The sequence below is a fragment of the Salarias fasciatus genome, chromosome 16 (genome assembly GCF_902148845.1).
Source record: "Salarias fasciatus chromosome 16, fSalaFa1.1, whole genome shotgun sequence".
In the NCBI taxonomy this organism is placed as follows: domain Eukaryota; kingdom Metazoa; phylum Chordata; class Actinopteri; order Blenniiformes; family Blenniidae; genus Salarias; species Salarias fasciatus.
This window is the reverse complement of record NC_043760.1, coordinates 3230089-3257989: the sequence shown is the minus strand read 5'-3', so window position 1 is coordinate 3257989 and position 27901 is coordinate 3230089. Positions and strand designations below refer to the sequence as shown.

Below are 27901 nucleotides of genomic sequence, written 5' to 3'. Positions count from 1 at the left end.
TGTTGCTGATAATGCACTCAAAATGATGTCTATTGATTAACCTCGCATGGCTTTTGTGGAAAGACCCGAGTTCGAACCCCAGTCGCAGCAGAAACACCGTCCAGAACTGTGGTGATCTCAATAAAAGACAGCAGCCGAATAGATTCCTCCAAAGACACGGACCGTCAGAGAAATCGTTGGTCACGGCGAGCTGACTGACCAACACTGACTCTGGAAAACAAACCTCCGCACAGAAAGATCAATCCTCTGTGCATGAGTGATTTCTGCTTATGCACTGTCATCTCAAGCCTTTCGGGCCGTGTGATAAATGACGGCGTACAGATGTAAGCATTGTTCGCCTCCGGCTGCTGGTTGTGATATATTGCAGTCTGGGTTCATATCTGGCACCGCATCCCGACAGGAGAAACAAGCAGCCACAGCAGATCGGACAGCCAATAAACACTGCGAACGCCAACTCCGACGTCTTCCATTCCCACCGCAAGCAACCAGGACGGATATACCTTCATTTATATTCAGTGAAAACATCTCCCTGATAATATGCATTGGCTTTTGTCACAGTATAAGAAGAGATGTGGAAGAATTCCAGGCTCTCTCTGTGTTTTTATAACTATCATTTGTCACAACATTGCCCTCAAATCATCCTGAAGCAGGTCAACGACCCCAAACATCTCACTGCAGTCGCAGTACATTATCGTTTGGAACCAGAACAAGAAGGTCTGACAGCAGCTGTCAGGAGTCAAACAGAAATATTAAGGTATTCTCCACCGATACTGACCTGTGTATGGTCAATGTACCTGGAACATGAAGTCTGCTGAGCTTACCAACCTTTTTCCTTGAGCCTCCTCCAGATTTCTGAAAGTACTCGATGCACCTTCTCTTCATTTTGCCAAAAGCTGACACTGGCCCTGTTTACATGGCTGTTTGCTTTTTCAGTCTGATTGAAAGCAATTGAGTTATAAAGATCTGTATACATGAACGCTAAATAAAGTGATCCATATTCAGGCCTCATCTCCACGGACCCCGGATGAAACCGATTATTCAGTATCTGTGATGTGATCTAAAGGTCCTGATCTGTAGCTTCATGCAGTCTTCAGCGCCCATCAGTGTGTTTTTATCTGCTCAGTCGTTCAGACAGCTCTGTGATTCGCCGCTGATCCTCCATCATGGAGCCGTTTGAACTCGCTGTTACCTGATTTGCAGTCATCTCGCCTCTAAACACAAGATGTTTTTCTCTCTCAGAGTATCTATTGAAAAAGTTTTTCCCAGCCACCATCCAGTTCTTCTGCTTGTTTTGGTTTTGAAGTTTAGAATTCCTTTTTTGGGCGGACGTCATTACGTGACTCTACGTACGAGGGAGCGCATGAGCAGACTGTTTATATGAGGCACAAGCGGATCAGACTGCATTTGACAATCAGTGTTTGTGAGACATTTACACTCCGTTCGGCCTCTCCATCCCATTATAAAGAGGATTTTGGGACCCATGTAAACAGTGAAGCCAATCACTGGCGGACACGCCCACTGTCACCGACACACCGAGACGGTACCGAGCAGTTCTACTCTAAAATCTCTAAATTTCCCTTTTTCAACACCTTCAAACCAGACGAAGGATCTGATCACTGACAGTCGCCAAAAGAACTCCTGGAGCCCAGAGCGGGCGCCACCAAGGCGCCATTCACCTGTCCGTTTCCACGGCAACGGTGCTTGGAGCCACTGAAAATACACTTTTTTCAAAACACTCTGAATCTGTCTCCATGGAAACGGGGGGAAACACCATTGTTAATGTGTATAGTGTGTTTCTCTTTACGAGCGCGTGTGTGTGGTTTCATTACAAAAACAAAACAAACCAATTCATGCGCTGCCATTCTAAATACATTCTTACACTTTCAAAATGCTGATGTGTAAACAAAAGCGAAGCCTTTTCACCTGAAACACGGTGTGTAAACGCGGCCGGCGCCGCGGCACGCCGCCGTATTCCTGGCTGTCAGCACTCTGTGATGTTTATGGATCTTGCATAATGCGTTAAATCACACCACATGTTTCAATCTGCCGTCCTGCTCGATGCACTTCTCTGCTGAGGCGGTAGAAACGAATCAAACCACAATGTAGAGCGATCGCCGAGCAGCAGCGGGAAACGCTGCGTCCATCTGCTCCTCTCATGCTTCTGCAGTAATTCATCTTCAACAACACACCGCATGCAAACCAGACGTGTCGAGTTTGTATTACAAACTGTGTGCACTCCACCTTCAGTCAACACATCCTTGTCTTTCTTCATGCTTTCAGCGGAGGGGGTGAAACCCGGCCCGGCTCAGTGATTAAATCTACTTCAGTTTCAGATCAGATTAATCACATCAAATGAAGTCATTTCGATCTGAAGTGGAGCTGCCTGCTCTCCAGACGCAGTTGTGTCTAAACGAACACTCTCCCTCGAGCTGCACACTTTGTTTGTCTTCGGATTAATGTTTGCCTTCCTAAAAAGCTTTGCAGTAAACCAGAGGAGGGAACTGTCAGGTCAGAGGGCAACATTCGGCCCCAGCCAGCACATTCAGAGGCAGGTCAGCATGGAGTCTGTCTTCTGGAGTTTGAGTGACAGCGTGAAGCTCCGCCCCTCAGTCTGCAGGTAGAACCACACTCACCTAGACCTCTTTAAACCTAAAACTCCACACAGCAGAAATCCCCTCAGCATGAATACAAGGGTCGTTGTTTCCTTATTAAGTGAGGAGATGGTTATTATTGTTGCCCTATTTCAGTTCTGTCCTGTGACGAAGAGCTGTTAGAGGAACTTGGAAACAAGTGAATTCCATTCTCTAAAATCTCTGATTTCTGTGTTCAGGCTGCGATTGTCACGTGACATTTCCTCTAATGTTCCAATTTAAAATAAAGTTTTCAGATTTCCAGACATGGACAGCATTAATCAACTTAGGTGTATCAGGTTCTCTTAAATAAATAAATAAAATCACTGACAGTGCATTGTGGGAAATCATACGGGTTCCTGTCTTAACCTCACTCTGTCATGGAGGGTGTGCCCCTGGGCTCTATTCTAGGTCCCACCGTTTCTCCATGCAGTGCTGCAGATTGTTTCTTTCACCTCTACGCCGACGACGCCGTTCTTTATGCTGCTGGTCTCTGAGCCTCACAGACGTTTTCTGTCTCTTCACTTTAGTTTCAGGAACATTAAACACACCTTGTTGATCTGAAATCTCATTCTAAAAGTCCAATATGTGGTTCGGTTAGAGGAGTTCTGGTTCCGGCTTCATGGGACGACGCTGGAGCACGAAGACAGATGACAGTGTGAGTATCTGGAGGAGCAGATCAGTAACAGCAGCATGTTCAAACATGAACAGACACTTTGCTCCTCCTCCGCCGTCTCTGCTACGCTCACCTTGTTAAAAGATAACTGATCGACTGACTTCCTGTTGCTGGTTTTCCTCTGTTTCTCTATTGTGGGATGTAAATGTGCCTGATGAGACCTTTGAGAGATTTCTTCTGCTCACAGTTACTGAAAGTGATCAGTCACCGCCAGAGCCGGCCCGTGGCATAGGCAGTATAGGCAGATGCTAAGGGCGCCAGATTGGTTAAGGCCGGGCCTGGTCACGGCGATTCAAGAAAAACATGAAACAAACGGTAACAGTGGAAGAACATCGATGGCAGCGACAACAGAGAACACAGAAAATTTTCACATAGCTCAAAACACAGCTCTTCTAAAGTGAAGCGTTGGTTCTCTCTCTGTGTGGAGTGTAACATTCATTTCAGTACACTCATATGATATTCATCAGAGGTTTGTTTTGGAAAAAATAGGTTTTATTTGATTGTAAGGACAGTTTGTCCTCTGACTTTGCTGGACTTGTTCATCACTAAAGCACTGCCAGATCGAGATGATTCAGCAGCTGAAACGTCCGTCTGCTCACGTGATGTACGGCTTCATTTCCCGTGAAGTCAGGTTCATTTTCTCAAGATGAGCTTTTGGAGGATCTCCACATTTCATCTGATTTATTCAGGCTGTTTCTTCGAGGGATGAGGAGAATCCAGACACCATTTATTCCCCTCGTGTGTCCGTTTGGAGAAACACAAATAATTATCTGTAGAAGTCACAATGTGACTCGAGGAGTCCAAGACCTTTGACCTTCACCGACCAGCACAAATTGCTTCCCACGTTTTTCACTGTTTGAAGAACAGATTGCATGTTGAACTGTTGAACAAAGCCTCAGCCGTTAAGCTCATGATTTTGCGTTGAAATGTGAGATCTCAGAGCTTCGTGCTTCATTTGAACTGCAGCAGAGCAACAGCTGATAAAAAATGAATTAAGATCCGGATAATTCCACTCTTATCTCTGCAAATGAAAACTGTCCGGGTGTAAAATATGCAGAGTCAGAGCGAACAGTGTGTGATGGTGGCGGTACTGACACACTGCCTCCGTCAGCAGCCGGAGCCCGGTCCAGCAGAATGAGGCCGGCCTCGGCTCCGGGGCTGCAGATGTCGCTCCCAGCTGTTCCCGCTGAAGAAAGGCTGGAAGCGGCCGAACAAAGGGAGGAAAAGCAACCTCCGAGCTGCTATTGACGTCCAGCAAACTCTTTGTTTGCCTGAACCGCCCTTTAAAAGCTCATTTAGATGAAATAGTGTGAGTGGAAGTCAGCCTGTGTGCAGCGCTGATCCAAACGCTTCAGCTTGTATTTGCTCTGAAGTCGGTCAGTGTTTGGGGAGGAAATGAAAACTGGAACGTTTGATGGACGGGTTAGTAATTCTTCTGGGGCTTAGTTTGGGCTGGCGGCTTCACATGCTCGACACATTTCACCAATCAGAGGAACCAGACTGTTATACTATACTATATAGTGACCAGAACAACTCATTTAACAGGAAGGAACCTGCAGAACCAGAGTCAGTCAGAAACCTTGCATGATAAAACTGTTACCTGGAGGAATACATCTTCAAGCACAAACACATTAATGTCTTCTGCATTCTGCTAAGTCGAAAAAGCTCCAGAAATCTGAGTTTAGAATCAGACGGAGTCTCGTCGCTGCAGGACGGGCGAGTGGAAGTAAACATTCCTCATGAAAGTGCCGATTCCTGAGAGGAAACGCTTCCTCTGTCAGAACTTCGTGGTGGAGAGAAGCTGACACTGACAAACTTCTCATTCCAGCAGCGGGAGCAGCCGGCGCGTCTGCATGAAAGGAAATGTGCTGAAAACAGCGTTAAATATTTAACGAGCCGCCCCTCAGAAATCACTGGTGCTGCTGTTGAGGAAGAGGAAGGAGGGTAAACACTGCAGATCGCTCTGAACAGCCTGGAAGAACCACGTCAGGTAACCGCCACGTCCTGACGGGCGCCAGTGCTCGTTTGCATATAGAGCATAAATGAGGCTTTATGATCTTTAATAAGTTCTTGTTTAGTTACTCGATACCGGCGAGTAGCTGAAAGTTAGCACTCGTACTTCACTCATTCTTTAAAAAAATGTGATATCAGTGTCTTCAAGATGTTTTGTGGAACAATTAAGAATTTCATGTAGTTGAAAGTGGCAAAAACAGTTGCAGACCGCTGACATATAATGACAGATAAAAAGAAAAAAATCAATTGAAAAAATGGGAAGGATTTCAAATTACACTAATTTATTCTCATAAAAAATAAACTGAGTCTCTTATTCCACAAATATCTACTGTCAGTTAGATGACAAAGGAGAGAAAAAACTGTTTATATACAGTTCATGTTATGGTTTCTTTATGAAAAAGAAGTTTATCCAGTATGCTTCTAAACTGAAATTAAGATTTTACTGTTCATGTATTTATCAGACATTTAGTTAAAGTTTCACTTCAGTTTACTCTAATGGTCGATGTTTTACACCTATAGTGCTTTCCACGCTGCTCCAGCAGAGCCTAAAACACTTTACACTGTATCATCACATTCACCCATTCTCACACACATTCACACACCAGTGGAGGCAGCTGCCATGCAAGGCGCTCAATCTGTCCACTGGGGGCCGTTCCGGGTTCAGAGTCTTGCCCATGGGCACGTTGTGGACAGCAGGAGAACGGAGTCGAACCAACAGTATCCAGATTACAGGCCTGAGTTGGATCAAACTTTAATGTTAACTTTCATAGAGTAGAAAACAGACAAGAAGCATAGAACTAGTACTAATAACAGACTTCTACAACGAACTTGTGACAAACCAGTTTCATCCCAAGGAGTTTTGAAATAGCATACAGTAATTAGCTGTGTTATGGTGCGCTGATGTTAGCAGACATGTTTGCATCAGAAGAGTTGATGAAAGGAGTCAACTTCCTCTGGATGAGCATCAACCTGCCCTTGATTGACTGATTCCACCTCTCATTTAAACACCTGAGTCATGTATGTCGTTTAAAGGCGTCTAACATCTTCCTCTGTGGGGACTTAAAAACACGTTTACACTCAATTCATATCCGATCGTTATCATTGATCGTTGCCAGACGCAGTGGGAGTATTGATGTGTTCCTATTGATCGGTGTCAGTGTGTCAGCAGAAATCCTCCCGAGCCGCAGATAAACCCACGGATCTGAGTCTGCTGGCTCACGTTCGCTCAGACTCTCCTCCTCCGGTGAGCTGCATCGCGCCAGCCGAGAGCTTCTCTGGGAAAAAATCATCCCACAGATCAAACATTTCTGATGAGCGGAGGCGACGACCGAGCACGCCGCCGTGACATTAACATGCTGCTGATGCATCCAGTTCAAACTCCCAGAATACAGTGAGCTCTAATTAATCTCCCCTCCATCAAATATTTATTCTCTCTCTCTCTCTCTCTCCCCTCGACGCTCCGTCCCAAACGAGCCACGAGTGCAGATGATGGACTGAGATTTCCTCTCCGTCTCGTAGCTTCGACGAGCTAAAGTGAAAATGCAGATCGGCTTCAGCGTTTCAGTTTTCTTCAAAATAAATGATCTTTATTTCGTTAGGAGGGAATCAGCAAAATGACGTTCTGACTTCTTCACATTTCAAATCTGAAAACTTACTGTGCCCAACACACAACACAAAGTATACATTCTGCAGGAATCTAGATAGATAGATAGATAGATAGATAGATAGATAGATAGATAGATAGATAGTAGAAAATAAAGAAGGTGTCAGGTTGAAGGCCCCATTAACATGATGTTTTCAAGGTAAATCCAAAAACTTTCACTGCATTTCAGATGTCTGTTTACATGACAACATTTCTCAGAGCCACAAGTTGTGAAAGCGCTCCAGCTTTTCAAAAGTGATGCTGGATGTTTAACTAACTTTTCAGTGCTTCAGCCCTTTTTTTCCACCCTCAAGGCTCCCATAATTCCCCTCAGAAAGGCTGTAGACCTTTCTGACCTTTCTGATCTGCTTCTTGAAACATTACAGTGAAGTCAAACCTTGGTTTCTTACAAACATTCTGAAACAGCAGCTTCCAGCAGCTCAAAGCATCGGGCTGTCTGGACCTGAACAGCAGAAGAAGATCTGCAATATCCACACCACCAGGTCAGAGGATGGACGGTCTGAATCCTGAGCAGGAGGTCAGAATGTTCTGCTCCATCCGTGTCGACGTCTGCAGAAACATTCAGGAGACATCAGTATTTCGTCATGTGGCAGAGTGAAGAGGCACAGTCGGAAGCCTTGGATTTCTCTCAGCAGTGCTGGGTGAAAAGAGTGAACCTCGGCGGAGGCAGAGAGTCTCCTGCTCTGAAGGAATGAAATAATGAGGCCTCCTCCGGCCGTCTGAGCCGAGCCGAGTCCCGGCTGAGAGGCAAGAGCTTCAACCGGAGAAATGTTTGCTGCCTCTTCAGGTGGATGTTTGCTCGTTGGCGGCGGCTGTTCTCTGTCTGACGGCGGAGAGAGAATATCAATCATCCTGCTGAGAGGCGAAGCGGCGTGTTCAATAAGCCGACAGTCCGGGTCGGGGCACATTTTATGTTTGAGATGAAGAGAAATAATAGGAGTCAATCTAGAAAAACGATGTCAAAAGCAAGAGAAATAAATTCAGGAAGTGTGTTCAGTCTTTAGGATCGCAGTAAAGCTGAAGCAGGAACGTTTAGTAAGACTGCCTGATTGAAAATACAGAGGTGGGGGGGATGTTTGATTGACTTTATTAGAGGTGGGACTTCAATGTGCTAATTATAATTAACAAACCCGTTCATGAGTTAACAAAATGAATCACAGTTTGGGTTCTGAACAGGGCGGAACGTTTAGTGCTCGATTTCCTGGAACACCCACTACTCCGATGCATGTGTCAAAGCTCAGCTAACAGAACTGAATTTCAAAAACTACCAGGTGGAAACCTGAACAAAAACCTGGTTTAATGGATATTATGCCAAAAAAAAAAAAGTTTTCTCACAAAACAAAATTATTAATTGCTTTTATAATATTCATTCACCACCTAGTGGCCCAACACGCTAACTTCATCACTTTCAGAATAATGAGAGATCTTTTCAAAGGATGTTGGGTAAACATGAAACCTTCAGAAGCATCTAAATGATGAGTTTTCACTTGAAACATTGTGTAAACAGGGCCTTCAAGTGAACTTCAATATCTGACAAATGGTTACAATTTAAAATACTTCATAGCTGTGGAGCCGTCGTTCAGTTAAGGAGAAACAGAAACAACAGTCTGCGGTTCAGAAAGGGCTGTGAGAAGCTGCAGCTCAGGAGGACAGAGACACACACACCGTAACACACTCTGACTAACAACCAGAGCGCTTCAGGACAGCCCATCAAGTACCCGACACACCAGGTGACGACCATCACACACTCAGCACAGGTGACACACATCAGGACGGCAGGCGGGGAGGAAGAGAGAAAACCTGAAACCAGAGCAAACAAACAAACAGTAATCTCAAAGCCTGACGCATTTCTATCACCTCCACTGTATTTCATCTGAAATCCACTGGAAAAACAGCTGAGAAACACTGGAGCCTCTTGATGTTTCATCACTGTTGAAAACAAAGGAAACAAAGTTACAAGTAACATGAATGAAGTGTTTGTTCCAACAGCTGCTTCAGTTTGAGCAAATCCACACAGAAAAGGAAAAGGTTTCAGTGTTTATATTATATATACTCTTCTCATTGGAGAAGTTTAAAACATGAAAGTTGGTTGAGTAAGCAGGTATTTTTTTTTTACATACATTAGGTCAATCAGTCGGTAAATTAAAAGGAAACCTTTGACAGAGGCTCAGGGAGTGTTTGAGGCCTCGTCTGAGAGCAGCGGGTTCCAGACGGGTTGAAATGTTCTTTGGGAGAAACTCGGTGGTTTCACCACCTTTCAGACTCATATCAGTGTTTTTCAAACCCCACGCCCACACTCTTATCTGGCCTCTCGGCAGTGGCTCTGAGCCCATCAATTGCTGGTTTCTGATGTTTCATTATGTGCTGGATGCGTCCAGGTCGTCACTTAGACCCTAAACATGCCGGCATCATTTCACGCCTTGCAGCAGATCTGTTCTCAGATGTTTAAGAAGCTTCAGGGTGTATTTCTGCAGGACAGACGGCGTCTCGTGAGCGTTGACCTTTGGCGGGTTTCCCGTCCTGATGTGGTCGTGTGATTTAATCCGACTCGGTCCATCGGAGCGAACGAACGACATGCAGCAGATGGCTGGATGAAGGGCTGTGTTCTGTTCTGCTTCACTCCTCCAGACGTAACGTTCCTGCTGCTTCACTCCTCATCAATCCTCCCTGATCGGCAACATTCCACTGACATGATTCTCTTGAAGGATAAGAGTCTTCTGGCCGAGCCAACCGGAGAGAGGAAACCTGGATCTCAACCCAGAAGCTGCTGAAACATATTTTCAGCCGTTTTAAACCTGAAAACCCTGTTAACACGACGTTTCCAGTGAAATCACAAAGTTTCACATTTACAATACGATTTCTGTTTCCACAGTGAAGACAGAGGCTGAAGACGATGTCGTCTTCACGCTGGACCACTAGGTGGTGCTGTCGTTTGTGTTTCTAGTGACATAATTCTTCTTCATTATCAAGGAGAAGGTGCTGGCGTTGTGTTTTACCCCGTTTACACACAGAGTCAGAGTGTTTTCAGAAAGTTGTATTTTCTCCCAATCAGGCTTTTTTGCTTTCTCTGATAGAATCCAGTCCACTCTTATTTTTATTGCACATTTACACAACGAAAATCATCTCCACAGTGCTGTACTTTAAAAGAAAGAACAATAAATAAAAACAAGGCTGTAATAAAACAATAAACCTGGTAATGATGAAGTAACATGATGAGAAGCAGCAACAGGAAGTTGTTCTAAACACCTGATTAAAAAAACCCTCCGTGTCTTTGGCTGCTAAAGCTAATCGGAGCTGCCGTGGCTAACGCTCCATCTCACGACAGACCAGCTGACAGTCTGTGAAGTGCTGAAGTCCAGGGCATCTTTGTATTGATCTGGAATGTTCCTGGCTCAGAGCGGCGGTCTTTCTTCTGTCCTCCTCCCACGGTTTGGGTCGGTCTGACTCGTTTCTTTGGGTGATGGCGCGTTTCAGTGTGTTGGCTGTGGGATCGACTGGGTGCTGGTACAGGATGTACTCTGCTGATCCAGAACCGATCCAGTCCTCCTGGAGCACTGTTTAATGAAGCAGCTATCAGACATGGATGGACGAGTCACAAGACAGCTGCCAGAACACTCAGCTCTGAATCATCGCCATGCCTGAACTCCATTGTTGAAATTTAGAGGCTGGGACCACATTTGTCTTTATCTGCATCCAATTTTAGGCCAGAACAGAACTTCTAGTGGAGCGATTACAACAAATAACAAAGAACGAAGCACAAGTTCCTCACTCAGTGATCCAAACATGAAGCTGCTGCCGAGAATCATACTGCTGTCATGCACTGCAGTGCACTGCAAAAAGGGAACACCAATTCTTATTCCAATCTTTTTCCTTTTTTTTTTTTTTTTTTGATGGATTGAGCTCTGTACACAAAAGTTTCAGTGCAAAACATTGAGGCTTAAAGGAGCTGTCCGCGATTTTAGTTCAACCAGGACGAGAAAAATGCTTTTTACATCACGTACTACGAAGTCCGTGCTATATTTCTGTGAAAAAAAAAAAAAAATCACACATTGATCAGCGTGTTTTGGATATCTGGCCCCGCAAAGCGCTGCCTGAGGATTTAGCGTGACGACCTCTCTGCTCCACTGGCAGCAGCAGCAGCAGCAGCAGCAGGGGGGCGGAGCCAACATGACAAATTCATTTTTGCAAGCTATACTTTCTGCATTGAACATGTAGTGACAGGGTGAAATATGGTTTACCTGAGACGAAGTGGCCATTTATTTTGAACAAAATAGAGTCGAAGTGGCTTCTGCTGTGTTTCCTCCGGAGGATTGTGCACGCATGGCATGTTCATGTAGCGTCGTGCACGCTGAGTGGGAGCAGAGCGGAGGGGGCAGTGGGAGGGTTTTCTCAACGTGACGAACCTGTCAGAGAATCACGGATAGCTCCTTTAACACATTGATTTAACCAGTTCGATCCTCCACCAGACAGTTATCATACATCTGTTGGCACCAAACACCAAGTCTTCAAAGTTCCAATTCAAACCATGCAGCCTGGTTGAAGAAGCGACTCTCTACATATAGACGGAATGACTTTCTCTTTAATCGAGGCTGAAGGGGCGCTTGGCCAAAAGGTGACGAGTTCTGGTGACAGGAAGCTTGAAAAGACATTCTGTTCACTGCCTGACACAAAGCAGGAGCCTGGAACATGCAAGAAGACAGAGTATTGTTTTAATACATACAAGTACACAAAAACCCACAAAACTGCATGTAAATGGAATTAAAAAGGACTGAAATGGAGAAATTTTGGATACCAAAGTGGTATTTTGGCTACAAAATAAACCCAAAACCTGGATGATGGATCCTGATGTGTCCATTCATGGTTCCTCACGGTTCTCTGCAGATGATTCGAGTTGATATGGTTTTTTTTGTTTTTTGTTTTTTTTAAACATTTCATGTATTTTTATTGAGTTCCTGGAGCAGTGGCGTGACTTGTGATTGGAAGCTTGCACGTCAGATCGTCACGAAAACAACCAACAGCGCCACCTTGTGGCCCGACATGCTAACTACACTGTTTCCATGGAAACAGGCAGCATTCCCAAAACGTGGCCGTGTAAACGTGAAACCTTTTCCAAACGAAAAAGCAAACAGGATGCGTTTTCACTGGACCCGTTGTCATGGAAACGGTTCCTCCGTCTGGTTTTGCTCTTGATGCATTCCAGCCTGTTTTGATGCGCTGCCTCTCTGATCACCCTTGAAACGAACACAGTTCATCACGTTTCCCTTTCAGCTGCAAAACTAAATGACTGTATTCACAATCCAATTACCAGGACCCTGAGTGTGGCGGGCCTCTTCCTCCCTCTCAGTTTGATGGCATTAGTCACGCCGTTGGCCCAAATACAGAACAGACACTGAGCGAAGCGGCCGCCTCATTGTTTGACGGGCGCATCAGAGCAGACGGACAAATGACCGGCGGGCGGCCGCCTCTCCCGCCGCTTTGATGGCTTTCTGTTCAAAGGCTTCTTTTCCCATAATGTGTCTGTCATCAACTGTTTTCCATACAAGCTCATTACAGAATTCCCGCCCTGCAGCGGCGCCGTGAAAAAGGAGGTTAACAAACGGAGCCGAGTCCCGAACGGTCGGTTGACGACCGCCGGGGATCAGATGTTTGTTTGGGTGGAGAAGAAGCAGAAATGGCTGTCGGTGCAACACGACGCCACCGGCTGCAGCTGGAAGGCCGACCGGAGGAGCTGATTAACTCCCGTCCCGGTTGGAATCACCAGAACACCGAAGCAGCGCCTTCTTTATGAAGGTGGAACTCACAGCAGGACTGAGGTGGGTCGGGGTCGTCTGGTGGTCTCTCAGTCGTTCTGCAGGGTGAGTGAGGAGCTTCACTTCGGTCCAGCAGCACACAGACATTCACCTCTGGACTTTGTTTGGATCCTCAGTGTGTTGTTGGTGAGTTTCTGACTGATCAATAGTTTCTTTTGGCTTTAGTTTGAGCTGTCAGCTCGTTGTCTTGTTTCAGTGTTCATTCAGAGCCTTTCCTCTCAGGGTCGGTTGGTTTTCTTCAGAAGCCTGTTCTGTGTTTTGCTTTGGCTTTTGGCCCAGACTGAAGTTTTTGAGGCTGTGAATTCGCTGCATCTCCTCCTTTGCTTATTTGCAGTGATGGATAACTTGCTCTATGTAAATAGAATTGTTGTGATGAATGACTTTCTGCTCTCAGCCCACCTCATTCTTATACGTTGTTCTTCTGGACCCCAACAGTCTCACGCAGCAGCTTTTTAATGAGTGCAGCTACAGAAGTCCTGTGATGGAGGCAAGACGTGGTTCAGCTTCCAGGTCACTCTGAAGGGTGTGATGGGATCCGGGTCACATGATCTGAACCCTTCATGCCTTTCCAGCTCCCCACATTAGAGGCACTAATGGAACCTCGGCCCGTCGGGCTGCAGAAGGCTGCGATTCAAGTGCCCAAAAAAAAAACAGAAAGGAAAGAAAAGAAAGAAAAGAAACAGAAAGGCCACAGCTTCATGATCCTGCAGTAAACCTTAAATCTTTCTATTTAGAGGAAAAGCAGGAAAGTCTAAAAGTGAACTGGATCAAAGCGAAACGCCGTCCACTGCTCGTTTCCGAGCAGCCTGAGAAGACGCCGAGGAAAGAGAAAACTCGGAGCGCTGCAGCTCGTTCAGCTCCGCCGAGCAAACATCTCTCCTGTGAGAACAGTTCGTCCTCCAGTCTGAGGTTTAACAGATCCAGGAGTTTAAAAATGAAAATCCTTTCATTTAAAGTAAAGCTGCGACGCAGTCCAGAGCCTCGTGTGAACCAGTGAAATAAAACAGTAAATGTATCATCGCTGGATTGATTTTCCTTCACACACGTCTTTATTTACAGAGGAACGGTCTTCGGTGTCAGACGGGATGAAGGAAATCCATATTCCTGTTTCTCTCTCCGCACACGTTCAGCACTGATGGAATTTACAGACAGCAGAGGTCGGGGGCTTCGTGTTCGCGGCGTTTGGATCGATGTTTACCTCAGGAGGTGACCTCAGGTGAGCGGCAGCACCGGGCGCCGTCCTGCTTCCTGCTTCATTCTAACAAGTAACCAGCAGGGTGGAGGAATAACATTTAAATGGATCCACACCGATACCGACACCGGGTCCGATACACGGCGCAGAGTGTGGACAGACGCTACGCTCTGCGCTGTGTGTATGGAGGAAGTGACGTAGCGTCGACATGGACGCTGGTTCACAGCATCGCCTCCACACATCGTCTGCATTCAGAAAATGAATCAGGCTCGATGGTGTTTAACAGGAGCTCGTATTGGTGCTGAGTGTCAGTCAGTAGCTGCAGGTTATCACTCCTACGGCTACCGATGCTCTAAACAAGACATATCGTACATCCCGGCATTTAATCTTGTTACAGGCACAATTACAACTTTTAATAGAAATCTGCACCCAAACGTTTCAAAAAATGTTCACGTTCACATTGAAACGTTTTGAAAATGGTGTAGTAGCGTGTGTGGCCACTAGATGGAGATGCTGCTAGTTTTTGAAATGAAACCATGCACACACACACACACACACACACACTGCAGAGAACAATACACGGTGAACATTAACAGCAGAACATCAGTGTTCATGTTTACCATCAGATCTGAAGTGGAAACATTAAACCTTTAGGAGACGATTTGTTAAAACTTCGACTCTCTTTATCTCTGACATTCAAACCAGCAGCACTGTTTCATGTATTCTCATTTTTTGTCTGTAGTTCCCCTCAACAGAAAGTTCAGACTGTTTTCAGCTTCTTGAAACTCCATTCGGAAGTTTTCAGTTTGCACGTCGCCATGGAAACGGAAAGAATGGCTCCGTGGTTCATACGAAGACTTCACCGCTGCCATTTTCAAAGTTTAAGCTTCTAACCAGTGGAACATGAGGTCAGTCTGCACAGCTCTAATAGAAACCTCGCCCCAGCTCGTCACATCTTACATGCAGGAAACATTTCCGATTGTAACACTGATTGATTGTTTGAATCTGGCTGAGCTGCAGCTTCCTGCCGCTGCTGACACAGGCCCGTCCACGTCACTCAGAGTTACCGCCCTCGTTATAAGGCAGAATTCACGGCTGCCACTCATCAGTCTGAGCACAGAAACAAACTCATCCACAGATGTTGATCAGGAGACGTTTTGCTGAGTCAGCGGACTGTCAGCTAGACGACTGACGGCCGCTGACAGTGAGATAAATGAGGTTTAATCTCATAAACGGGCCGATTATCGGCATAAAGTCAGGACGTCAGGGAGATGAGTACAGGGATAGAGGGACAGTGATGGTCCTGAAATTAGCTACAAAAGATTTGCAGCAAATATTGAAGTTTGAGGGAAGAAACGAGCCTGACGTGACAGAATGTTCAAATCTTTAGATAATATTAAAATACTGCAGCTCTGAGAGATTAAAGTCTGAACTGAGCTGGAAGCTGCACAGCTTTAAAAATACTAAATTATTAACAGACTTTATGAGTTGAACTTGGATTCCTGCTAATCTGTTTGGATGATATAAACAATATTGGGTTTAAAATAAACTATCAGGAACTACTAATGAGCTTCAGTACAATAAATGGTTTTTAATTCTGCATTCTCTTCAGCAGCAAAAGTTGTTTCATTACTGACGACAAGGCAGTTTAAGTGGGAGGAAGATGCTCTATAATCTGGATGTTGGAGGAGGAAGATGCTCTATAATCTGGAGTTCCTCATCTTGGATTGACACTCAGAAGCCCCTCGTTTCTCCCTTCAGGTTTCAGAAGAGAAACTCTGTGTTTTCCGGCCGTGACATTAATACCAACATGATATAAAATCTTCCTAATCTGCAGTAAAACTCCGGATCAGAGAGGAAGCAGCGCTGAGGCTGCTGCTGGTAATCAGGAGCTCATTGATCGTCCTCACTGATGCTTTAAGTGGCTCTAAATGAGATCAATCAGCGAACAAGCGGCTCTGACAGACTGTTTCTGCGAAAACAAACTGGATCCGACAAAAGACTTTACAACACAATCAGTCTCAGACTTTCTTCATTATGTTTGTCTGATTCCTCCAGATTTCATGGCTGGTTGAAGCTCGTTTGAACACCAGAACCCTCTTTTCCTCTCTGCGGTTACTGTTTAATCATTACGACTCATTAGAATAAAGACCTGAGAGAAGTAAATGTCCTCATCACTCACTTCTCATCATTTCCCGCCCTCACTGGCTCCTCTGCCCTCAGCCGGGACTCTGCTGCCCCCTGCTGGCTCATCTGCAGCATGACAACACCAACCAGTGAGAGCACGTGGGCTTTAGCCAGACTGCCCCCTGCTGGCAGCTCGATGAACTGACCATAAGGCAACAAACAAGTGGGGAAGTTCCCACTGGGAAACACACACACACACACACACACACACACACTAAACCGATGTGTTCTTTACTTGTTCCAGATGTGAACTTATCTGGATAAATTAAATTTCTCACTACTTCATTGCTAAAACGACTTCAAATGACTCGAAACTCAAAGCAGACTTGAGCCTTGACTCAGGACTTGAGGGCAAAGACTTGTGGAAAATATATTGGAAACAATAGTTTTGAATTTACTTATTTGCTTATTTTATTATTTATTAAATGTAATTATGATTGTGAGACAAGAGAGTGAAGAAAAAGTGACAGCAAAAGAAGCTCATTCATTCATTCTTTCATTCATTCATTCATTCATTCATTCATTCATTCATTCATTCATTCATTTTCTGCTGCGAAAAGACCAATCCACTCATCTCGCAATCAAAAACTTTTAAATTCAGGGATCTAGTGGAATTTAAAACTACTGAAATGATTCACAAAGCTAAAAACAACTTATTGTTCAGAGTTAGATTAACCTGACTCAGTAACAGAGGAAACCGCTACGATGTGAGACGAGAGCTGCAGTTTAAAACTGAGAGTTTGAAAGGGTTTTGTCTCCGTTTGTAGCAGGTTTTAGTTTATTACATGTTTGAAATAAAGTTTCAATAAACTTTAAGAAGCTGCAATGATGAATATATTGTTTCTTTAAAAAAAAAAAAGAAGATAAAATTAGATTTTATACAATAAAATCCGTTAACGGCGATAACGTGCTGCGTTATCGCGAGAGTCTTATCGCGCGAGAAAAACAATGTCGCCGTTAATCTAATCTGTCCTGTGCCCGGAGCCGAAGAGTCACACCGCGCTCCAGCGGAGCGTCGAAAAAACACACACGCGCTTTTAGCGGTGAAACACGGTCCATTCCTTTTTACTTGCCATATTGAACTCGGCCGAATTATCAGAAAAATCAGGAGGAAAATGCTGGTATGAGGCACAAACTGAAACAAGGAGCGCAAATATGAAGAAAATGAAAGTGAAACGTAAATCGCGTGTTTTGTCGGTGCAGCGTTTCGTCCAGCTCGGCGTTTTTCAGGCGCTGAAAACACACACACACACACACACAAAAAGTACATTTCCCTTCAACACACAACCTGGTTTAATAAAGGTAAGGATGAGGCACAATTCGGCGTGACTGAATTTCGGCTGTCTTGGAGATAAAATGAAGTTTGAGGAAGTGACCGCTCATAAGAAACTTCTATTTTTCATCACTCTATTATTGGTGGTGTGTGTGTGTGTGTGTGTGTGTGTGTGTGTGTGTTGGTGGGCAATCTTGGTAAAGACTTGGTATTTTAAGCTGTTATAAATCATATTTGATGAATTGTAAAATTATTCATGGAACACACACATTTGAATGGAATCGGCAGACTTCAAATGAGCCATTTTAATCGTGATTAATCACGATTAAGTCCAGGATTGGGGTGCCAATTATCGTGATTAAAAAATGTAATCGTTGCCCAGCTCTAATAATAAGATATAGAATTGAAGTTTTCTTGAGAAAGAAACTTTCAATACAGCTCAAATCATTTTTTCCCATTTTTTGTTCCTGGTAACTGATATTAAAATGAAAATAAACGTCTGTTTCTCTTTTATTCACCACAAGAAAATCTTCTTTTAAAGTCTTTCAGAAGCAGACTGAATGTCAGTTTAGAACGTTTGGAACCGTCTTTATGTACAGACGAGTCGAACATTCAGACTTCAACTGAGTGTTTCACTGACTGAGAGGCTGGAGAGCTGAAACACACACACACACACACACACACACACACACACACACACACAGCTGAAACACATCAGGACTACGAGCGGCCGTCACACACCGGGAGAAGAAGCTCCTGGAAACATGAGACCAGAACCGTCGGTCCTGCAGACCGAGTGTGGCGCAGCGGACGGCTCAGCTGCTCTGTTCAGGCGGATCCTGACGTCCGTCGCTGGAGGAGGGTCAAAGACGGCGCGCAAAAACCCTTCTTCCACACGTGCACGCACAACACACACGTGCACGGTCAGCATCGCAGACATAAAATACAGAATGCTGCTTGTTTGGCAACCTTAGGAACTCACAGATGATTGGCTCTGGAACCAGGAAGTAGTGACGTCTAGCCCCGCCCACCAGGCCTGTCAGTTTGAAAGAAAAAAACTAGACCAAGACTTTGTTGATGGAGAAGACGGAATGTTTAAAGGGAACGTTTCTTCAATAAATACAAGTAAATTTCTTACTTATTGCACCTTCAACATCGTCTTGTGTTTAATTGTCTCATTGTGAAGAACTTTGTTACAAACTATTAGAAATAAACATGTATTTTCTTGTATTTGGCTCATTTTTCCACTTTTGGTGAGATTTATGACTGATGGCTGAGATCAGAAAACGTGTCTTTAATTGCCTGGAAAACGAGCTGTGAGGAACAGAACAAACGCTTGAAAAGTAACAGTAGAAAAGAAGAAAAGAAGCTTCTTCCATGTGGTTTTGTGACGAGTCGTATTTCAGCAGAATTCATGGTGAAATAATGAACGCTGAGCTGAAACCATCAAAATCAAACCAGAGAGCCTGGAGGAGTTCTGCATGTTTAATACAGTAATACAGAAAACAGCTGTACAGTATGCAGTGCAAACACACACACACGCACACACACACGCACGCACGCACACACCCTCACACTCACACACAGAGCCAGAGAGCACACGATGACTACAGCACACGTTGCATTAACGAACACAGTGCTCAGAGGATCTAAAGAGTTTTCACCTTCGCCCATCCTTGCTGGCTCCGCCCCCCCCCTCCCCGTTGCTATAGAAACCGGTGTTGCCGTGGCCCTGGTCACCGCGGCGACAGCACGGCGGGCGTTGTTCTGGTATTCACAGTCAGGAGAAGTGACAGTCGCAGAGTGGGAGAAGCACTCCGAGCGCCCGTCGTTTTAAAGGATAATTCTGCTTTTTTTTTCTGAAGATTTTCTTTTGACCTTTGACCTGTTGTTCTGCTGCTTTTCTACAGTGATGGAGAGTACAATGTGACGCTATCCTATGGATATATCGGCCCAAAGCACGACGAGACGGCCCATGTAGTGAGAGAGGAAGCCGTGAAGTGTCGGCATGCCGCCGCTCTCTGTGCAGATTAAATCCAGCTGCTCTGCATCAAATCCACTGCTAATCCCTGGAAGCCGCGCAGGACCGACACTTTCTATTGAATTTTTCCAAATTGGATTGGCTTCTGATTGAATTAAAAAAACCAAAAAACATGAAGACGATATTACCATTGTCACTTTTAACCCCAAACTATTTAATATTCATGGAGTCATTAATTCACCATTCGACGCCATTTCTCTGTCTTATTCCACAAACTGACCAAAAGCCTCCCGTTTCACACACAGTCCAAGATGATCGTTTAAAATGAGCAGAAATAGATTTAGTGTGTTTTTCACTGTCACGACTTTTCAGCAACAGGGTTAAAAAAATTACTTTATTCTCATTTATTGATGATACTGTGATTAAAGGTGCATTAAGGAGTTTTTCAACCTTAAAAATACTTATTTTCCACCATAAATATGTTACACATTTTTAATGATGTGTACAATGTGCCCTGATATATTCATTACAAGTACCTCTAACAGGCTAAATTCCCACTTAAAAGTCGCAGTGCCGGTCCGGCACCAGAACTTTTTTGGGAGAATTTGAGATGATGTGACGTAATGCGCTCTCCCACTGACCTGATTTCCTTAAGTTTCGTTTTGTCCACCATTACTCCGCCAGATGCTTAGTGAGCAACAACTGAGCAGGATCTTCCAGAAAGTCAGAACAGACTGGCTTCTAGCACTGCCACAGCTCCACACAGACTCCACCAGGGAGAAGAAACTTACATTTTACTTGAGCGCTACTAAACGAGCGAGGAAGAAGTCCCCCTCTTCTGTGCACGGAAGCCACAGGCACGAGTGTTTCACTAAGGTGCGTTACGCTCAAGGCCTGCAGGGGGCGCTGTTTCGCATAAAACGTGCAAACTTCTTAATGCACCTTTAAATAGTCATATTTGATTAGATTTACAAACTGAAAGACCCACTCAGATCAGCTGCGCACTGTGTGGAACTGATAAAACCCCAGATTATAGAGCATCTTCCTCCCACAAACATTCATTAATATATCAAGAGTGAATCAAAAGTAAAGAGCTGAAGGAAAACGTCACTTCCTGTTCCTATGTACAATGTTGGCTTTAGCATATTAGCATGTTAGCATGTTAATGTTGGTTCACCTTTGTTGTTTTGCTGGATACTATCAACAACATAAATCTTTCTGTATTTTAAAGTTCCTGTCCCAAAGAAGGTTTTTTGTTTGTTTGTTTGTTTTTTTGAAAAGAAGTGCATGAAAACTTGTGTGAAGTTGTCGGACCTTCCCGGCTCAGGTCGAGATGATCGCAGAGCAGCATGGATGAAGTTTAGACGTCAGCACAGCGAGACGAGCAGTGATCCCTCCGAGCACATCTGTGCTCCACAGAACCTCCTCGACTGCTTCTTAGCAGCTCCATTCGTCCCACAGTCTCTTTAGTTTTATTTTTTCAATATATTTTCATGTCTTTGGTTTCCGGCTGCCTGCTCTGATTGTGATGGTGATGCTCATGGTTCGACAGACAGGGATCCTCTGAGTCTCTAACACGATCACGAAACACGCCGACCACCGCCGCTGAAGCTGCTAAGAAGCTGTGATCTGCAACATGTTGTCACTTTGATGTAAACATAAGGTCTGGTGGCCCTTTGGGGGCCGCCGAGGGGCCGCTGTGTTGAAACAGAAGAGTCTGAGGGGTCGGTGCTGAGCTGCCTGCTGCTGTGGTGGAGGCCACAGTCAGATCCGGGGAGGGGGTCCGCCGCCGCGCGACATCAGGCGTTTTCAGGCACTTCGTCTTCGCCCGCCGCTTCCTCCTCCTCCCCGTCCTCTGGCCCCTCCCCTGTAACCGTGAGCAACGGGTGAGCTGATCCGCAGTGCGTTCACATGAACTTTTTTGTTTCTGAAAGTTTGTTTTTGTGAATCTGAGGAAAGTCCCTGCTGGTCTGGGTTTGTGTCGACGTACCGTTCCAAGTGCTGTGGTCAGGTGATTTGTCCTCGCTCTGTGATTGGTCGGAGGTGTGCTTGTCCGGGACGCTGCGGCTGGGCGAGGCTTCTGATTGGATGTCGGCGTCGACCTTGCTCTCCGCACTCTTGTTTTCCTCCTGTTCCTTATCGGCCAGCTCTGCACGAGACAGACAAGCAGTGCTGTCAAAAGAAAATTCTGAGGTCTGGGGTGCGACTCCAGACGAGTCAGAAAGTCAGAACTCAGAGCAGAGCGGACCTGTGTGTGTGTGTGTGTGTGTGTGTGTGTGTGTGTGTGTACCGTGCACAGACAGCTCCTTCCACCGGTCCTTGTTGCTGGCGATGACGCCGGACAGGTGGGCCCTCAGCGCCGGCAGGTCGATGGCCGCCAGAGAGAAGTCGGTCTGTCCTTCGTCGTTCTTCCCGTGGCGGTTGCTGCTGTGTCTCTGCACCGACTCCACGGTGACCGTCCCACTTCCTGTGAGGCTGGAGCAGAGCGGAGTTTCATTTGGGTTTTTCAAACTGAGATGACGCAGTAGAAGACGCCCGTTCTGCTGATGAAATGTATCGTCATCCTCAGTTGAACTGCCTTATTTATCTGAAGAGAAATACTTCAAGACTAAACTTTTTTTTTACTGCAATACCAGAAGTCACCACTGGAAAAAAATTACAAATTAAAGATTTTAAAACAAAGTCGTTGGTTGCCTTCCTCCTCATCCCCGTATTTCTCTCCCCTCTGCTGGATTAACTTTGTTTTTTAAACATATGAATTCATTTTCGTTTCTTAAATCCTCATGTGAAGTAGTGCCTGATTCTGAATTTGGATGTTGATGGAAGCGTCTGCTTTCATCTTCATGTGCTGCACTTTACCTGTGTTCTCTTTGATAAAGTTTTTTACAACGAAGCATGGAAGAAAGAAAATAGTGGTTACTGTTGTCTCCTCCCTCTACAAAGAAACTCAAACTTTCTTTTTAGAGAAACCATGGATGAGACGACCGTGAAAGGCCACGAGAATCTGATCTACACTTAAGAAATCAGAAATCAGTTAAAAGCTTGTTTCTACTAAAAACTATCCCAACACTGCTGGTGAGAAATACCTGAACAGCCTGGCAGATTATAGCCTCTCGTCTCCCGTCTCCCTTTAATCGCAGTAATCTTTGACTTCATCTCAGTGGTAGAATCTTATAAAACCAACATTTCCTGGTCGGACGTTCATTTTTCCATTCAAGACAAACCTTTGATTTGACGACAGTGATAATACTGCCTCTAGTACCTCGATCTCCGGTTTCCAGTCTCTTTCGCCTTCCTGTCCTCCTCTATCAGAGGACCAATCACCTTCTCCGTGGTGTCGATCAGAACGCTGAACGTCGGCTCCACGATGAAGTCGATGAAGCCTGTTACCACGGAGACAGAGAGATATATCTCACATATATCTCAGAGGACTGAGAGAGAGAAGTACGACGCGGGAGTAACCCAGTTCCACTTCTGAGGACCGGGCCTCTGGGGGACGGATTAACGACGAGCAAACAGTCTGAATTCAGATCAGGATGTGCGCTCTGCGGAGAGCTTGTTTCGACGGGCTGAAGGTAGGAAAGAGGAGTCAGACCAGGGGGGGGGTCTGATCACTTCCTGTTCTCAGTGCGAAGCGTCGGATCCCCGGAGATCAGCTTCACTCAGTCCCGACATGCCGGCTGTTCTTACCGATCTGCGACTGGGCGATCATGGTGGCTTTACGGTCGCAGAGAGGAGAAAACGGAAGGCCCAGTTCCACCTCTTTATCTCCCTGAAAAAAAAAAAAAACAAAAAGCAGGAATCATCACCAGGGCAACGTGACCCCTGTGTGTCTCTGCCGAAGTACTTAAATCAGCCCTCAGAGGTAATTACATCCACTTCCCCCTCTTGAGCCGAGCAGACACAGAAAGCAAACAGCGGCTCCGGGCTCCTGCTCGCTCAGCTCGCCAGCTCAGGAATGCCTGCTGCTAGCGGGTACCTGTCTGAAGAACTCCTCCATCAGACTGTGGGTCCAGCGGTAGTGCAGCGGCCAGGCCTTGGCCGGGTGGCTGATGTCCGCCGCGTGCAGCATCAGAGACAGAACCTTCACTTTGTCTATACTGGAGAGACAAACACAACACACAACACACTCGATGTCTTCACAGGTTGATCGGACGCAGCGGCGTTTGACGGCGTGAGAATGAAGACGAGCTGCAGCTCCCAGGCTGCTTCAGCAGAGCAGCGAGCGGACAGGCCAGTGACGCCGAGCGCGAGCGAGAGGTGAGAACACACACCTCCGGCGGGACCGGGGTGGAGGAGGGAGCCCGGGCTCACTCTGACGCCGCAGAGGGCAATCTGGCCCGGCAGCCTGCGGGACCTTATGTTGTGCCACTTCACCAGACTCCCACTGATGGTCTGCTGGTCTCCGTCAGCTGGACCGGACCCAGACCGCCTGTCTGAGCGTCACGCTGCAGCCCTGATGGAGCCAAACCGCCTGATCCCACCCGGGCGCCCAAAGCGTTTGAATTCACTCCGATGACCAGGACACCGGCTCATTCACAGCTAACGGCTGCAAATTTCAATACCGTTGAGATTTGACTCAAAACGAAGATTCTGAGAACAGTTAAGAGTCGCGGCTCCTCTGAGAATCACGGCTGAAGAACCAGCGGCTCATGTTCATAAAGTCACCTGCTGTGTGAGGTTCGGGGTCGGAGGTCAAGCCCCGGCTGCAGCACTGACCTGTGCGTCTGCGTCAGGGTGTTCCTCATGGTCTTGATCTGCTGGAAGTGGCAGGACATGTCTGTGGACATCACCATCTCGATCACCAGGGTCCTCAGCTCCCTGCAAACCAGAGCACAGGTCTGGAAAAGCTCCCGGCTCCTCGCCGACCTGCCGCAGCCAGACGGAACCCACCTCCAGTCGTCTTTGTTCAGGTTGACCAGGATGTTCATGTCGTCCTCCGCCATCAGCTTGTAGGCGGCGCTGACGTGGTGGTTCTCCAGCACCGAGCGGTCGTTGTACAGGATGGCGACCTCCGACCTGAGAGGGCAGACGAGACGCCGTCACTGACTCCGAGCAGCGCTGGCCTGTAAACCAGGCCCTGGATCCTGAACGAGGACGACGCTGGCCGACAAGACGCCAACTTTCATGATGCAAGTCGAGAAAAAGTTTAGAATTAAATCTGTGGGAACTTTTTTTTTTAACTCTTTTCCCCAAATGTATGAAGATAGAATTAGTTCATTTTTTATTATTCAAGGTTTTTTTTTTTTAAAGTTTAACATTCTGTATCCAGAAGATTTGCATGATTTAAGCACTTTTAACAGTTTGTTTCAGTTTTATTCACATATTTAAAATACATCTGGATCAATGATTCTTTTACATTCTTAACATGAAGGATTTCTTTAAAGCGCTCTCTTTAATTATTCATCTGCATGCAAATTTAAACACAGAGACATATTTAGAGATAAACAGCTCATGTTCAGTGTGTGAACACACACACCACACACACATCACACACACACACACCAGACCGCACCGCCGCGCTAATGAGCCTCCCAGGCCACGTTCAGGGGCGTGATGGAGACGTCACCGCAACGCCATGAACCAGAGCGTTTATTCTGCAGTGTGTGTGTGTGTGTGTGTGTGTGTGTGTGTGTGTATGTGTGTGTGTGTGTGTGTGTGTGTGTGTGTGTTACCTGGTGTGGATGTGAAAGTTGTTGGTGGTTCCTGTGTGTTCGAAGTCATGAATCGCTGCAGCAAACACCATCGCAAGGATCTCCAGCTCGCTCAGCCAGTGCTGCACACGCACACACACACACACACACACACACACACACACACACACACACACACGTGTGAGGGGTTCGAGGATCAGAATCACAGTCATGAGACAACAGAAAGTACGGGAATTAAAATCTAACGGAATCAGTGGCTTTTAGGACATTTCTGGTAGAAATGATCTGAGGATGCAAGGCAGTGGAGGGCAGGTCATCGGCCAGTCAGGGTTGGTGGTTCAATTCCCCGCCTCACCCCATCTAAAAATCGATGCGCGGTAAACCCAACAGAAACCCTCCGTCTGTGGAGAGAAAGCTGCTGCTGGACACAGGACTGTCTGAAGATCGGAGAGACTCAGTTCTGCCCCCTGTGGTGCTCCGTGGTATTACGGCCTGACGTTAAATCGATCAGATGAGTTTCAGATTCTGCAGATTGAACACTGGATGTTAAAAAAGTATTTTGATGATTTTCATATTAAGGTTGGAGGAAGTTAATTAAAGTCAAACAGCGTTGAGTGTTTTCTCCTGTTCTGCTGAGGACTGCATGACGGAGGGTCTCAGAATAAATGTTGACAGTTTCCATGTTGGACTCAGACTGGAGGCTCCCCTCAGTCTAGACTCAGAGAGAGTGAAGTGTGTGTGTGTGTGTGTGTGTTACCATGAGTCCGGTGTGCAGCATGAGGAAGTGGGCGGTCTGTGTCACGTCGGCGGCGTGAGTCAGGTTGTGGTACGGGTTCCTGTGTTTGCTGTAGCCGTTCTCCAACGCCTCAACGAACTGCACCAACGCCTGGACCGGGATCTGGAGACAGCAGGGAGGACAGGTACTGCAGGGAGGACGGGGACACCAGGGAGGACAGGCACTGCAGGGAGGACGGGGACACCAGGGAGGACAGGCACTGCAGGTACTGCAGCTATACTGAGCCTGTGCAGGCAATCAGACATCACTGAATATGGAGAAGACCTGAAAGAGCCTGTTGAAGCACGGACAGACTGAAGCTGATAGAGTGAAGGGAGCTGTGTGTACCCTGAACCTGTTGATGAGGTCATATCGGGTCAGCAGGTCGTAGACCAGGAACTTGAGGGCGTGGTCTAACGTGGCCTCGTGGAAGGAGAAGACATCGAAGGACCACTGATCCACCTCCTGGAAACACAAGACCAGACACCGGCTGAACCCGCTGTGGCCCGGGGCCACTCGGGGGCAGCGTTCTGAGGACAGGGACCTGAGGACAGCGACCTGAGGACAGCGACCTGACTGGATTAACAACGGGGATTATTCAGGAGAGGCGGTCGTCTCTGTTTCTGTCCTCAGAGTCATGAAAGACCTGATTTAGCGGTTTTCTCTGAACCAAAGATCAGCGGACGGTCCAGGATCATCTTCCTGTCACTTTTCTTCACGTTCAGACTTGTTCAATCCCTCCATTTCCACTCTTTTATGATTTTCATCCCTTTTTTTTCTTTATTGTCGTTCTGATTTTGGGTTCAAGCTTCTCTGCCTCCTTGTTTTCTTTGGTTTCTTCTCTTCCTTCTCAGACTTTTTTTTTCTTATTCCCACCATTCTCATCTATCTTTTCTATTGTTTTTCCTCCATTTCTTCATCTTTTCTCCCATCTGTTTTTCACTTCTCTTTTATTTACGCTCACGTCTTCACATCTATACCTCTGAATAAAATGTGTTTACGCTTTCAGTGGTTTCTCTGCTCTTTACACTATCTCCCACACTTCATCACCAATTTATCTCTCACCTCTCTCATTCCGCCTCCTCCTTTCTTTAACTTTATTTCTCAGCTTTCTTTCTCTCTGCATTTCTTCTTCTCATATATAAAACCAAGAAGAAGAGGCTCTGCTCCATCTCTTTCCACTCCCATCCCTCCTTCACCTCCATCCTCACCCATCCTTCCTCCTGTTCTCTCGTTTTTCTTCCCCTGCTTCACTTCACTCCTGTTTTCTGACCAAAATGCTTCTTTTCCATTTCTATTCTCTGTTTTTCTGTTCCTGTCTCGGTTGGTGGAGCAGGTTGTCTCTCAAATGGAGGGTTGCTGGTTCGATTCCCTTTCTTCCCTCCTGTCCAGATGTGAGTGTTTTAGTTGACTGTTAAAGCTGGGTTTCGGTTGTCCTTTTTCTTCTCATCTTTTCGTTCATCTTTCGCTCTTCTTCAGCAGCCCTGCCTCATAGTTTCTCTTTCCATTTACTCTAGTCCTACCTTCACCCTCTCATTTCTATTTTCCTTCTCCTTCATTCTCACTGAAAGCATTCCTTTTCTACATGTAACCTTCCTTTCCTCTTATCGTTCTCCTTCCTGTCCCTTTTTCATCCTTGAAGACTTCCTTTCATTTTTATTGCCTCGTCTCTTTTCCTTTCCTTTTTTCTTATTCTGTATTTTTTTCTTTCTTTTATCCCTGAAGTTTCTTCCCTCCGTTGTTCCCTGACGCCTCGAGCTTGCCTCTACCGTTTCTTCTCGTTCCCCACTTCTTTTTGCCGTCCTCCTTTTCTGAGCAGTTTGGGTTTTAAAACAGAGCTGAACTCTGACTGGAAGGTTTGGTTTGATTTGTTTCCAATAAATGAAGGTTCCATGACTGAACGTCACTTCCTCCGGAGAGAACAGCTGCAGTTTATCACCTCAGAGGCAGAAGGAGCCACATGAAGGGTCAGACGTCCACCTTCATCCCCCGGTCCTCACCCTCCAGCTTTCTGTCCGTTTCTTACATTTTCTTTCCTTTTACCTCC

The 27901-nt window shown here is 46.0% G+C and overlaps 1 protein-coding gene across 1 annotated transcript in view; it reads right to left on the bottom strand.

The window, feature by feature from the left end:
- Positions 1-21224: 21224 nt before the first annotated feature.
- The window catches only part of pde1a (phosphodiesterase 1A, calmodulin-dependent), a 32458-nt gene continuing 25781 nt past the window's right edge, over positions 21225-27901 (bottom strand). Inside the window, exons 6-16 of the mRNA XM_030112149.1 lie at positions 26203-26319; positions 25837-25977; positions 25101-25201; positions 24319-24444; positions 24145-24246; positions 23405-23525; positions 23116-23197; positions 22688-22808; positions 21716-21900; positions 21416-21574; positions 21225-21292 (exon numbers count right to left, since the gene is read on the bottom strand). Of these exons, the coding sequence (XP_029968009.1) occupies positions 21225-21292; positions 21416-21574; positions 21716-21900; positions 22688-22808; positions 23116-23197; positions 23405-23525; positions 24145-24246; positions 24319-24444; positions 25101-25201; positions 25837-25977; positions 26203-26319 (1323 nt within the window). The remainder of the gene's footprint in view (positions 21293-21415; positions 21575-21715; positions 21901-22687; positions 22809-23115; positions 23198-23404; positions 23526-24144; positions 24247-24318; positions 24445-25100; positions 25202-25836; positions 25978-26202; positions 26320-27901) is intronic.